Below are 14,707 nucleotides of genomic sequence, written 5' to 3' on the forward strand. Positions count from 1 at the left end.
GCACAAAGCGACCATGGGCACGACGTGGACTCAATTGGAGCCAAAGCAACCGTGACGGAAAAAGTCCGACAAACACGATCCGACACCGCCCAAGTGTCCCTGCGCCAGGCTACACACACGCCCCCGGACCTACCCAAAGCAGGCAAACACACATAATCAAACTCGTTTCCCATTAAATCAGTGGCAAAAGTCTGGGACATTACAGCAAGCTTAGTTTCGACTAGGCACAGCGCGGAGACGCGTTCTTGCAACAAGAACGCACGTACGACAGCTCGACGCGCGCGCATGTTCAGCCCACGAACGTTCCAAATGAAGATGTGGTTTACTGACATGGAGAACAGATATTGCGACCGACGAGCGGAGGTGCTTACACCTACGCCTCAGTTGCGCAGCGGAGCACCCGCTGCTGCTTACCCTTGAAGAGGCATTGCATCGCTTCCCCTGCCTGACCGCAGAGCGCTGCCTGGAACGCGACATCATGGAACTCATCGAAGGAGGCTTCGTGCGGCCGTAGCGTGTCGACCTCGTATCCCAGTTTCTTCATCAGCAGCTTCCGGGCCTGCGCATCCGGCCGAGCATCTCTGGACCTGCTCTTGGCCGCCAGACGCGCGCTTCTTTTCGGCATCCAGTCTTCGTCTTCTTGGCGCGATGGCTTGGTTCGGCGCAACGACGGGGTAGGCAACAACGGGTCCTCAAGCGGCTTTGTAAACGCAGCCACGAACTCCTCTGCCGACAGGTTTACTGCGACAGGGGCGTCCATCCTAGCGCCATCGATGATGTCGTGCTCAAGAGATGAGGCAGCCAACAGGCCCCCGGGGCTCTGCTGGTCCATAAGCTCATCCATGGCCCAGGAGACGTCAGCCGGCTCGGGGGCTGGACGTGATGGGTTGAAGAGAAAGCACGGCCCATCGTCCACTGCGTCCTTGTGGAGGCCGAAGCGGCCCACTGCTGAAGAGAACTCGCCGTCCAGCACCTTGACCAACCCATCGAACGGGCGAGCACACGTACCACCGTAGGCCCTTGGGTCGCGGTCTAGGGTGGGAGGCCTGGGTGCATGTACCTCTGGGGCAGCTTTCGGCGTGAGGCAGAGCGTAGCCTCAGCACGCATGGGGTCTTCCTCCAACGACTTGATAGGAGAGAGTGGGCAGGCATCACGCAGGCCGAGGTCAACCTCGACGGCAATTGGCGTGACGACACGTATTGGCGTTGGTTGCAGCGCCGGCGCCCGGTTGACACCACAGGCGGTTCCAAGGCCAATCGAAGTGATGGGGCAGCAAACCTGGCCCACAGTGACGACTTGGGAGGGCCCACGTTGCTGGAAAGGTTGGGTGAAACTCCGCTGCAGCCTAGGGTCTTGGGTTCCGCCGAACCTCGACGTCCGTGGACGTGGGCCCGCGCCACCGCTGGCCCGGTACCCAGGCCAGAAGCCGTTGAAGTTGCTGTCATCGCTATCTTCGCCGGAGTCGTCCCGGCGGCGGTAGTCCTCATCGTCGGACGGCGGCGGCGAATGCCAATCATGGTACTCCACCACGCGGAGACGTACCAGATATCTCAGCGCAGGTACCTCCGCGTGAATGAGCTCCTCAGGCCGCAAGAACAGAGGCGGCCCGCCATCATGCTCCTCCGCCCTTTCTGGGATCGCGAGAATCTTCTCGTCGGGGATGAGGTCGGGGTGCACGCACCAAGCCGCAGCGAAGATCTCCCGATCGTCGTCGGGATCAGCGACATGGACCTCCCCTGCAAGCTGCACCTCGGCGCACGCGGAGGCCAGGATCAGCTGAGCGACCTCCAACGATCTGGCGTGACAGGGGATCCCCTTCATGCCCACAAGGACACGAAACCTGAACGCCCCCGCCGAAGCCATGAACAGGCGCGACCACGGCCGCCACCGCAGCGAGAACGCACCGACTACCGGTGGCGGTGTCCCCAGCACGACGTCCAGGTCCTCCCGGCGATAGAAGCGGACAATGAAGTCATCAGGCCAGAAACGACGGACGGATACCTGGTCAGCGCCAAGCCCGTAGAACTCGAGAAGGTGGGCACGCACCATCGCCGGCGAAACCGGCGGTCGCCTTCCGACCACCATCGCGACGAGCGCCAGGGAGGAGAGCTCGTCCTCCGCAGCTTGAAGCGGCGCCGTGCGAGGGACGACCACCAGCTCAGTCAAGGGCTCGGAAGCCCGCGAACTAGGCGACGCCGGACGCCGCTGCAGACGCAGCGGCGGAGGGACGAAGACGGGGCGCTCCTCAGCTACGCCAGCAGAAGAGGCTGAGGCGTCGGCGACCCCATTCCCGGCCGGAGAGGAGGGGGCAGCGCCGGCAGCCACACCCCTTGAGGGAGCAGCATCTGACGCCGCGGCACCTGCCCCGTGCACCAGCACGGCACCTGCGCGCGCCGACGGCGAGGCGTTCGCGGCCCTGACGACGCGAGAGGGTGCAGCGACGTTTGCCGGACCCCGGCCTGGCGAGTCACGACGACGGCGAGTTGCATGGGACCCACCTCGAGTGCGCGTCGGGGAACGGCCCCGCTTGGCGGCTCCGCGGGAGCGAGGGCAGTCCCGCGCATGGTGGCCCTCCTGGAGGCAGGAAAAGCAGCGGGAGGGGAATGTGCATTTGGCGTGCACATGGTCGGTCCCCAGACAGTTGAAGCAGAGACCGACGAGGTTGTCCGGCACCGGACGGCTTTTCGGAGCAGGATCCCTACGCCGCCAACGCCTCCTGCTCTCGACCAAGCGAAAGCCGTCGACGTCGGGGACGGAGGCCAGGCGCGCCGGGTGGACAACGACAGATCTCAGACGCCCCTCCTCGGCGCCGGGGTGGCGAGTATCCTGCCGACGAGGACCCTGCCGGCGCGCTGCCGCCATGAAGCCAGACGGCTGCGCCCAGCGGCGTCGACTGCGGCGCCGGCGACTCGGCCCAGCAGGAGCCTTGCCACGGCCAGGAGGCGGCGAGGAGTCAGAAACCTCGAGCGACTCCTCAGAATCGGAGAACTGAATCCTCCCCCCAGGGGAGGCTGAGAACGGGTCAGCATTGGGATTGAGCGAGCTTGAACGGAGAACCTGAGCTGCATGGGCCGCCGCGGCCAGCGGAGGCAACCTAGGGCTGGCATCCTCGGAGTCCGCCTCTTCGCTGTAGCCCGACCGGGGGAGGCGGGACGAGGAGCCACGTTCCATCAACCGCTGCGGGGGGTAGAACGGCGGCGGAGGGTGCGGGCCGGCGGGGAGGTGGCCAGCGGGGCCGGAGTGGCCGCCGGTGGAGCTTAGACTAGCACTTGCTCTCGTTGTACATTCTCATGATCACCTGAGTACAGCGCATGTTGCTTCTTGCTGTTGACTTGCTTTCTTGCTGTTGACTTGCTGTGTGGAGATGGAGAATGCATGGAGACGGATCGGAGGAGGAGGTAGCTAGCTAGCCACCAGGTGTAGGTAGCTACGTATACTATACCGCTGATGTTGACAGATGGACTGTACAACTACGGATGCATGCGTGCGTGCATCCACATGCACAGTAGTACAGTACTGTATATGCATGCACGCCCGACGACGACGAGTCGACGACGACGACTCGATCGGCAGCACACGCATGCAGCAGGCGGCAGGTCAAAGCGCAACGCCGCAGCCGGCCGCGGTGAACCAGCCAAGGGGAAGCGACCAAGCGTCTTGTGTTGGAGGGAGCCAAAAGGAAACGAAAGCGGAAAGCGCAGGGGCCGTGCCTACACCACCTGTACTAGTGTACGTAGTACGTATATGTAGCTGCAGCCTGCATGCACGCTCTGGTTGACACTACCCTACCTGGCTACCTCCACAGGTTCGGTTCTCGATCGAAACGGCTGTGTGCTCTTGCTATGCGTCCGTCCGCGTGCTTGCGCCAGCAGCTATATAGCGCTGAGCAGCAGGCCAGGGCGATAGCTAGCTAACTAACTATAGCCCATGGCTATGGTAACAAGCGTCACTTTATTTTGTTTACTTCCCGGTAAAGAAAAATTTTTAATGTCACATAGAATATGCCGATATATATATTTGAATTATTAAACATAGATTAATAAAAAATAAATTACGTAGCTATATATCATTGTCCTTTGATGAGAGATGTCGCTCTCATATAGAGGATATAGGGAGGAGCGAGGTAGAGGAAGGTGTACGTGGAAGTCGAATATATATGCTAAGAGAGGAGCTAGCTTTATCATCAGTAATTAATTAAGCTGCTCGAGTCTGGAGATGGTGGAGACGCACGCTAGCTCTCACCATACGACGACGGATGGCAATGGCATGCATGTGTGTACGGTACTCGCGCGCGGCGAGGGCGCCGGAAAAGGCGCTTTTTAGTTCCTTGCATGCAACAAGCGCACAAGCGGATGGCGTCAAATTAAAGGGGCACTGCACCTGCACGTAGTAGCAACAGCAGTGGCAGCTAGCTAGGGGGCGGGCATGCATCCATCGGCATCATCGGCGCCGGCGACGGCGACGGAGGCGAGCGAGATGTCGTGCATTCGTCCGACCAGGAGAAGGGAGCTCTCATCTGGGCCGTGTCTGTTTCTGTCTCGTGTTGGGTCGGGTCGGGTCGGGTCGGGTCGATCAGAGCAGGTGCCCGCGCGTGGTTCGCGTCGTCGACCTCGATCACAAGTCTCTTGAGCACGTACTGGCCCCGGACTAGCAGAGGGGTGTAGAGTAGAGCACAATAATCGACGTCGGTCGGGACATGCATGCATGGATGTCCTTTCCGACCGGACCATACGCAGCAACACCGTACTAACAAAATGTTGCAAAATTATTTAAATTTCTCGTCACATCAAATTAAAAAAAAAAAAGGTGCGGTAGTCAGCCGGTGCATGCCATGCCATGCCATTCCTACCCGAGGAACCTAAGTAATGAACTAATGATTATACACATCTAGTCAGCCGGTGCATGCCATGTCCGTTGCGTGACGGGTGGACGCAACGGTTCGGCACGTTACGTGACGTGGGCGCGTGTGGTGGTGGCTGCGGCCGGGAATCACGTTGAACGCAGGACGTACTACTAGTATATGAGAATCACGGAAGAATACACCGTCACGGTCACTCACACACACCGAAACTGGTGATGGATGGATGGATGGATCCCCGCCCGGCTGGAACTGATGGTAGCGGCTGAGCTGGGCTGCTGGGGCCCGGGTGGGTCAAACGTGGCGGCTGACGAATGCGCGGGACGTGGCGCTGTCGGCTCCCTGTCGGGCCGCCGAGCCGAATCACTGACGTCTCCTCCCCTCCCCGATACGGCCGCCGTTTGATCTGCATGCCATGCCGATGCGGCAGTGGCGACGGAACCGTAGTGTACGTACCCCTCCCCTACACGTACGTAGTACGTATTACTCCTAGTACACGATCGACACGCCCGGAGAAGCAATTAAATTGTACTGTACGTGCTTATCAGCCGTATTTTTTTCTCACGAGGCAACGATATTTTTTTCTCTAACAATAATAATACTTGCTCGTATACTATCAGGTAGTACTAGTACAGTAGTCGTACTGCATGCATATGGCAACAAACGCCAACGCCAGCGGCACTGTCCGTCTGATCCGGCCGGCGCCTCTCTCACCGAGACCGTACCCCCACGCGAGAAAGCCACTGCTGCTGTCTGCCCAGCCAGTTGCCCTTTGCAACAGTCACTTTAACTGAACGAGCTCCCTCCCGTCCTTTGCTTTGCCATCCATGCCCCTTGCGTGGTGCATGTTGCTGCTGCATGCAGCCGTCCGTCCGTCGTAGGAGTAGGAGTAGTGGTGGTGGAGTGGAGTGGAGTGCGTACTGCCCTGGGCCTGGGTTGTGTGTACCCTGTGCTCAGAGTCAGAGAGCTGCCGGCCCTTGTTCGTTGCGGATGCTATTGCTATTGCTATTGCTATTGCTATTGCTAGGTCACCCCGGCCGCGGGACACAGCCTCTGCAAAAAGCCATCCATGTCGCGCCCTAGCTTTGACTCGCTCGATCGGTTCCGTTCCGATCCCCCAACCAGCCAGGCCCACCCCTCCCATTCCATTCCATTCCGGTCCCTAGTCCTGTAGCACACTAGCAGTAGGAGGAGGAGAGAGATCACACAGGCACTAGTAGAGTACGTACTACTCACGCAGGCAGCAAGCAAAGCAAGATCTCTCTCTCGCTCGTCTCCACACACCACATGCATAATACAAGACCCCCCATCGATCATACCAAAACCCATGCCGGCCGGCCTATAAAACCGCACACCCTCACCCCGTCTTCCTCCATTGCATTGCCCTACCCCCCTTGCCTTTCCCTTTGCATCCGCCGGAACATTCCACCGGTGCAATCCACACCGCCTGACAAGTGTGAGTAGATATATAGACCGCAACAACATCAACACTCCCTCCAAGAAGAAGAAGAAGAAGAAGAAGAAGATGCTGCGGATGGAGCTGCAGCAGGCGGAGTCGGGCGTGAGCGCCGGCGCTGGCGGCGTGGCGGACGCGGTGGCCGACGCGGACGCCATGATGATGGTGGTGTCCGCAGCGCCGCCGCACTCCCACCACGCGGCTCATCCTCCGCCGTCGGCGCCGCTGGCGGTGTACGAGCGGGTGGCGCGGATGGCCAGCGCCAACGCGGTGGTGGTGTTCAGCGCCAGCGGCTGCTGCATGTGCCACGTCGTCAAGCGCCTCCTCCTGGGCCTCGGCGTCGGACCCACCGTCTACGAGCTCGACCAGATGATGGCTGCTGCTGGTCCCGGCGGCGGCGGAAGGGAGATCCAGGCGGCGCTCGCGCAGCTGCTCCCCCCCGGGCAGCCGCCCGTGCCCGTGGTGTTCGTGGGCGGAAGGCTCCTGGGCGGCGTCGAGAAGGTCATGGCGTGCCACATCAACGGCACCCTCGTCCCGCTCCTCAAGCAGGCCGGCGCGCTCTGGCTCTGATCGATCGTCGTCGTCGGCCACCACCGTCACCGCCGCCCATCTGCGCGTTGTGCATCTCCATTGCCACGCATGCAAGACCGACCGACCGACCGGCCGGCCTCATCTCCATTGCTACTACTTGCATTGATCCATGGGTTTTTACTAGTGGTTTAATTTGGGGGGAGCTGTGTAGATACAATTAAAATTAACCAGCTGTACGTCTGCCATCTTCAGTGTCTGGCAGTTAGTAGTAGTACTACGTTCCTTAATAATCTTCTTCTTCTTCTTCTTCATGCGTGCTACTCCGTACTAGTCGAGTGCATGCATGCTAGCTACTAGCTACTGCCTTGATTACCCTTTTTACCATGGCGTTTTAATTTTAATTAATCTCTCTGATACTGGCACTACTTGTTCCATGAGATATGTATGTACTATATATATAATGCAATCGCTGCGGTTACTAGCTAGCAGTACAAACATCAAAGACGATCGACGATATGATGATGTAACTGCGAGTCTGCAATGGAGCACGACGACGACGACGATGATGCTCCATGGCATCGATCTTTGCTTTTGATGTCGACAGCTTTGCCGTCGCTACTGTGTGCTGTGTGTGTTGTAATGGAATCGGACGACGGACGGTGGCATTTGCAGGCAGATGAGGAGGAGCGGTTGCCGCCTGACGGCTGTGGTCAGAGACTAGCAGTCCGGGGCCCCAGCAACCTTGAATCGATATCGAGTTTTGTTGATGAAACGCACCTAGTTTCCGTTGTAAACTTTTTTCATCAGAGCCGTCCATGGTCGCAAAAAAAAAAAAAAGCCGTCCATGATCGCATTGAGAACAACGTACATTAAGGTTTTGTTTGGATGAGTGTGTATCTACATTAAAGCACATGTATTGGAGTGGATTAGAGTAAAACTTAGATAAAATCCACTTCCAACACATCCAAACAAGCCTTAAACGGGGACGGAAGCAGCCAAAACGCGGGATCGTTCGAATTGCCGCGGTATATGTGGCAAACTCATAGATGATGATGTAGAGCACGCAGAGGTTAATCATCACTACTCCAAAGCTAAAAACCCATGCATGCATGGTGGAGGATTATTATTCGTTTCTTGTGATGGAGTTTCGATCTTCTGTGGGCTTGCAACATTACACAACGGTCCATGCATGGTGTGTGTCCGGCCGGGTGCACAAGCAATTCGGTAAAAGGGTACGTAGGCTTTTTTTTATGTGCTGGGCTGTGGGGTGTTGATTTGCTGGCAATTGTCATATAGACCAGATGGCAATGAGAGCGTGATGCGCTTTCTCTCGAAACTGGTATAATACTACACCCTCTAGCAGTACGTATCGTACGTGTTTTGGTATTTGTGATAGTAATACAGTAGCTAGCGGTGCTTGTATATACGCACACAACAACAACGCATGCATGCATGGTTGGTATTGTATAGTACCTGTGTGGATGGCGCGTCCGGACGGTCAAAGTGACGTAGTATGTACTAGGCAGTAGGCACAGCAGGCATGCAGGCGCTGCTAGCTACATACGTCGCGTGGTATGTCATGTAGCTGCATGCATGCTTTTATTTGGAGGGAGAGGCATGCATCACGCATGGCGTGGCGACTGGCAAACAAATGGCAGTGGCAATGCGGAGTCGATCGGTCGCGGGTGGGTTTCCGATCCGGGAAGGAATAGGCCCGGCAAGCTGCCTATTCCATATGCATCCACACATATATATATATATATATATATATATATATATATATATATATATATATATATATATATATATATATATATATATATATATATATATATATATATATATACGCAGGCAAAGGCATGCAGTCGTCCATCTCTGATCGTCCATATGCATGGCAGGAAGTAATGGCAATTGCATTGCAAAGACGACCGAGCAGCAGCAGCAGCATATCCCTGGCACGTACGTACTGCCCCCCAGCCGTACGTTCACACACCACGACGATCCGTCCTGCATGCCGGCCTGCCTGCCTGTGCCCAGCTCTGTCCAGTGTACGTCGTCCACCCACCGCACCGCGCGTAACCGCGTCATGCATGCGCACCCAACGTCGATCCGTCCCAAACTAAAGCGATCGATCGATATAACGACGCGTTACGTTACGTGTGTGCGTGGTGTGTGTCTGCACTGCACATACAAAATACAAACGGCCCGGCGTCTGTTTTATTTCAGTGTTAACGCAGCTGAATTGGATCACCACACCGGTAAGGAGCTACTGTACATCGCTTAGAGCAACTCCAGCTCACCGTCCCTATTATAAATCAACCCACCTTATACTTATACTTGGGCTCCCATTTTCCATGCCCTACCAAATTATAGTTCCAGCCTTTCAGCCCCTCACATCCAGAACGCCCCTATCCAATGCGTCCCACTCACTTTCCTCTCTCCACCCATAAATTAAGACAAGAATTATAAATGATGGAGTTGATGTAGGATTTGTCAATAACAGGCGCGTCTCATGTGAGATAAAGACTTGGTCTATTTTTTCCATTGGAGTTGGGTCTTAATTTAAGCCCCTACTCTTTTTTATCATAGCATGTAAATAAAAGTTTAAAGGCTTAATTTAGGGACTTGGGCTGGATCGAGTTGCTCTTATATAGAGCCTAGCTATGCCTCTAGCAATATAATGAGCACGATATGCAAGATATATATGTCACCAAATGAGCTAGCTAGTCTTATCGGGAGCGTGCCTAATAACCACTCTAGAAACGGCGTCATCGTTGATCTTGCAGTCATGCATCACCGGGACAAAGAACAAGGAGAATTAAGAGGGCTAGATGAGAACAAAAAAAAGGGGAGAGACAAAAAAGTATTCGATGTGTTTTTTTTTTGAAGATTATAATATCGGTTGGTCGGTAATGTGTCCCTTCGTTTATAAAGAGTAATGATGATCTTATTATGTTGAAAAAACCAATGTGGTACTATTATTATTATATGTTGTTTTGTTTTATCCATTTTTTTTCCTTAGTTGGCGGAAAACTGGCACAGGCATCTTAAAATTGGCATGAGTCCAATTTGATGTGTCAACATTCAGCACATCTACTAGACGCCTTCTGCAGTCATTGCATTTTGACCCTTCCTGTGTCTTGTACTCTTTGTATATACGTATACATGTATGTATAATCTGCATGCGAATATATCTCGCAGTACTTTTCTTGTGTGGCTTCATCAACAACGTACTTGCTCATGCATAACCGATGCATGCAAACAAACAGAATCAGAGACCCTGGTGGGTGGGCTGGGTGCTGTGCTCATGCATATGTCCTCGACCGTTGCCGGGCAAAGATGCCATTTTTGCTTCAATCAAGGCCTTGTTTAATTTTGTAAAGGGAAAAATTTCATGACACTATACGCACTTTCGTTTGTTTGTCATAATTATTGTCTAACTATAGACTAAATAGACTCAAAAGATTCGTCTCGTTATTTCCGACCAAATTGTGTAATTAGTTTTTTATTTTCGTCTACATTTAATACTCCATACATGTGTCTAAAGATTTGATGTGACGGGGATTTTGAAAAATTTTAGATTTTTGGGTGGAAGTAAACAAGACCCAAGTTTGCCTTTTTGACGCTCTTTTTGTTTCCTTGGCATGCATCCTTTGTTTTCCATTCATCAGATCATCCTATCTTGACCTTCCACCGCTATATATGTACTACCTCCGACCTCAATAACAAATAACTTTCTAGCGTTGCTCAAAGTAAAATCCTTTTAAAGTTCGACCAATATTTGTATAACTAATAGAGGATTAATTAGTATCTATATATGACACCAGAAAAACACTGTATGGAAATATATTTCGTGTGTTATACCTAACAATACTTTTTGTGTCATAAATACTAGCCCTTTACGTGGTATTTTGTGACCAAATTTAAAGGTAACCATGCTTGCGTATTGCATGTGCGCATCTCTGCAGCCTGCACACACCACCGCCACGGGGACTATCTAAAAAAGACCGGGTGCAGGCCGGCGGCAACGTACATTGTACTAGTACCAGTTCAGCATGCTCTTTTTTTTAAAAAAAAAGTCCGCATGCGAAAATACTCCAAGGCCTTGTTTAGTTTCAAAAATTTTTGCAAAATAGGTACTGTAGCACTTTCGTTTGTTTGTGACAAATATTGTCCAATTATATACTAACTAGGCTCAAAAGATTCATCTCATCAATTCCGACCAAACTATGCAATTAGTTTTTATTTTCGTCTATATTTAATACTTCATGCATGCGTTTAAAGATTAAAGATTCATGCATGCTTCTGGTTCGTGAAGATGATCAAGGACCGCCGGACAGGTACCCCATAGTGCAGGATCATTCTAGAAATCTGTTCTCTTCACCATAATCCTGTCCTCCAAGTACGAGTTTTGCTTTAATTAATGCTAATGCAAATAGATTGTAATAACATTTAACAGAGAAATGCACTTCATTCTTTTTTGTCGACCATGTTTACGCTTATTAGACAACTTCTTGTCATAAATTAAGCATTTCTCTATTGCACTCAATAGATAAAAAGAGTAACTTAGTGGGCTAAACAGATGCAAGGCGGGTTACCCACAAAGGGCTATTTAACCCCGCAAAGGAAAAAAAAAAAGGCTAGTTGCGGGTTCACGTACAACCCGCCTAACAGCATCCCCAGGCTCAACAGCTTCTGTTCATACACTTTATTTATTAGTTTACATGTAAAATAGATACATATGATACTTCATCACCAAACCAAAGAGGGTCACAATTTTCCAAATATAAAAAATCCAAACCATAATTTCCTCTGCCACACGTGTTGATGAGGATTTGGCCTGTTTACTTCGCACCCTGGAAAGTTTTTAGGGTATTGTAGCATATGTGTAACTATAGCAATTAGTGTCTAATTATAGACTAACTAAATTTAAAAAATTCGTCTTGTAAAATATATACAAATTGTATAATTAATTATTTTTTATCTACATATCTAAATATTTGATGGGATAAGACGAAAAGTTTTTATAAACGAGGCCTTTCTACATCCCGTGCTCTCCTTTGCAAGCAAAAGAAAAGGAAAAGAACGAAGAGACTCAAAGGAAGTGGACTAGTAACTAGTAATGGGCCAGAGCCTCAAACAAATAAAGGGAAGGAAGATCTTACCCTGGGCTCTCTGTGGTGTAGTCAGGAGCCCAGCTCTTTGGTGTGGCCCACTATTCCTGTTGAGCGACGAGCTGGCCCATATCTCGTCCTCAGAAACTCAAATCGAGCCCATTTGCCTTTGCGATCACCTGCTTTGCCAGCTCCAATTTGTCTATCCAGCTCCATCAGTTAATCAACTTTGACCAGATATATAAAAAAAATATAAATGTATATAATTAATATCATTATATAGATTAAATTGAATATATTTTTACAATAAATTTATTTGAAGGTACAAATGTTTTTGATATACCCTATAAATCTACTCAAACTTTAAGAACGTTTAGGCCTTGTTTAGTTTCCTAGGTCAAAAGTTTTGGAAATTGTAGTACTTTCATTTGTATTTGACATTTATTATTCAACCATGCACTAACTAGGTCTAAAAGATTTGTCTCGCAAACTATAAAAAAAATCGTGCAATTTATTATTATTTTTATCTATATTTAATGTTCCATACATATGTTATAAGATTTGATGTGACGAAAAATTTTAAAAAATTAAGTAAACAATGCCTTAATTGATATAAATACCATAGCGGCACTTATCTTGAGATGGACTGCATGTGGTCCATAATAACAGCCACAGGCAACTGTCAGTCAAGGGCTCAAAGCAGAGGAAGCAGCCAACAAACCGTGCTTAACAAAGAACACACGGCAGCCCTTGAACACTGGAACAGTCAACAAGCGAGCCCTAGTGATGTGATGTTGATGTGATCAGCAGGCGTTTAGACAAGGGATTTCATTGGCTGATTTGATTATACTCTGAATCTGTCAGATTGCGACGGCTTGGACGAACCGAACAGACGATCTCAAACGTTTTTCAGCGTGCTTGTGTCACCACTCAACAAAGCAGACAGCTAGTGTCACCAAGTCAAACAAACACATTTTGTCAAAAAAAAGTCAAACAAACACATGATGGATAACATATAAACTGGCTTTACTGCAAGTCTGCATATTGCAAGAGATGGAGGCATGGTCGGAGCAGATGTGTGCTGCTCCTCGTGCCATCCTTCTCCATGAATAGTGCTCCAACAGCAGGGTGTGGCCTACTGATCCACTAGCGAGACAAAAAAATAAGACCTTGTTTAGTTTGTGAATATCTTTGGATTTGGTTAATGTAATATTTTTATTTGTAGTATTAATCATAGTCTAACTAGGCTTAGAAGATTCGTCTCGTAAATTATATACAAACTATTCAATTAGTTATTTTTTTATTTATATTTAATACTCTATGTATGCATTCAAAGATTTGGTACGATGGGACCAAAAATAATTTTAGGAACTAAACAAAGCCCAATCCAAAAGAAGAGGTGACTGGATTACATACATTCCGTGTGTGACGAAAAGTTGCTCAGAAAATGAGAGGATTTTCAGTTGTATTTTCTTGAGACGGACCACCGTGATGGCTTGGTTGTACTGTTTACCAATTTTTTTATGAGAGAAAATACTATTAAATAACTGACAGATTAGATAGATAAGCTCAAGCGAACCGACTCATAGAGCAAGCAACCAATATGCAAGTCAATTGGATATAAGCACAACTCAGAATTATGGACGGTGTCTTACGATACAGGTGGAGTAAATATTGTCCGGGATAAGTTGTCTAACAAATATCCGTCCACTATAATAGACAAATCCTTTCGCTTGGCTGAAAAATCATATTTAAAAATATTATTTATTGATTTATTGTGAAAGAAAAATGTTGTTAATAGTGATAGCTAGGTGTCTTTTATTCCTTTGGCAAATGAATAGAGTGGTTTTTCCATGCATAAAAGGTACTGTTCGGCCATGATGCATGGAGCCATGGACAAGTGTAGTCCCATCTCCTACTTGATGGAGTGCACCACGCAGGAGAATCTCTCTGGAGAGGGGATAGTACTAGCCTGATCCACTTGCAATTGTACCTTCCTGACTGGCCAAAAAAAGAAACGATCTCTCTAGATAAGGTGACTGAAACTTCAGTTCTGTACGTATTTTCCAGGGACCGCACACACATGTGATTGGAAACCATAAAGCAGAACAGTGTTAATTCGGTGATATGCATCGCACAAAGATAATTTCTCCTTTCTTCCCTAAATGATTGGAGTTGGTTCCAATCAAAGTCCAAGAAGTATTTTCTTCTTGTATCCATTATTGAACTTTTATAGAACACTAGTAAATATGTCCATGCGTTGCTACGGGTTAATATTATATTTTTAATTGTTTTTATTTAATTATATTGTGTATTTTTTTTGCTAGGGCTTAATGTATTTTTTTAATATGTTTCAGCTTTAGCCTTTAATTTTTATTTATTGAAGAATAAATAATTGACATAACAACTTTTAATTTATTTTGCTCTTTGTAGTATGAATTATTTTTAAATTTTCAATTTTTCTTTTATATTTGTTTTTTAATTTTAAAATCTATGCAGGAAATTACATCTTTTTCTTTTATCGCTACTAATATTTCTTGTTAATAAATATCCAATTTTTCATTTTTTTTTCTTAATGATTTTTTTAGAATTTGATTAAAATGTTAAACTATATTGTTTGGATTGGAAGGAAATTTTAACGAAAAAAATAACTAAGTTTTTAAAACACAACTAACCTAAGGATATTCATTGAATTTATGCACTTATTAGGCATCCATCCAAGAGCCCAATACTTGCATGCACGCACA

General features: G+C 49.2%; 1 protein-coding gene across 1 annotated transcript; it reads left to right on the forward strand.

The window, feature by feature from the left end:
* On the forward strand, window positions 6,255-7,266 carry LOC8079936 (glutaredoxin-C9). The gene has a single exon (XM_002459306.2). It carries the CDS (start codon window positions 6,385-6,387, stop codon window positions 6,883-6,885), a length of 501 nt encoding a protein of 166 aa, XP_002459351.1. The 5' UTR covers window positions 6,255-6,384; the 3' UTR covers window positions 6,886-7,266.

The sequence above is a fragment of the Sorghum bicolor genome, chromosome 2 (assembly GCF_000003195.3).
Source record: "Sorghum bicolor cultivar BTx623 chromosome 2, Sorghum_bicolor_NCBIv3, whole genome shotgun sequence".
In the NCBI taxonomy this organism is placed as follows: Eukaryota; Viridiplantae; Streptophyta; class Magnoliopsida; order Poales; family Poaceae; genus Sorghum; species Sorghum bicolor.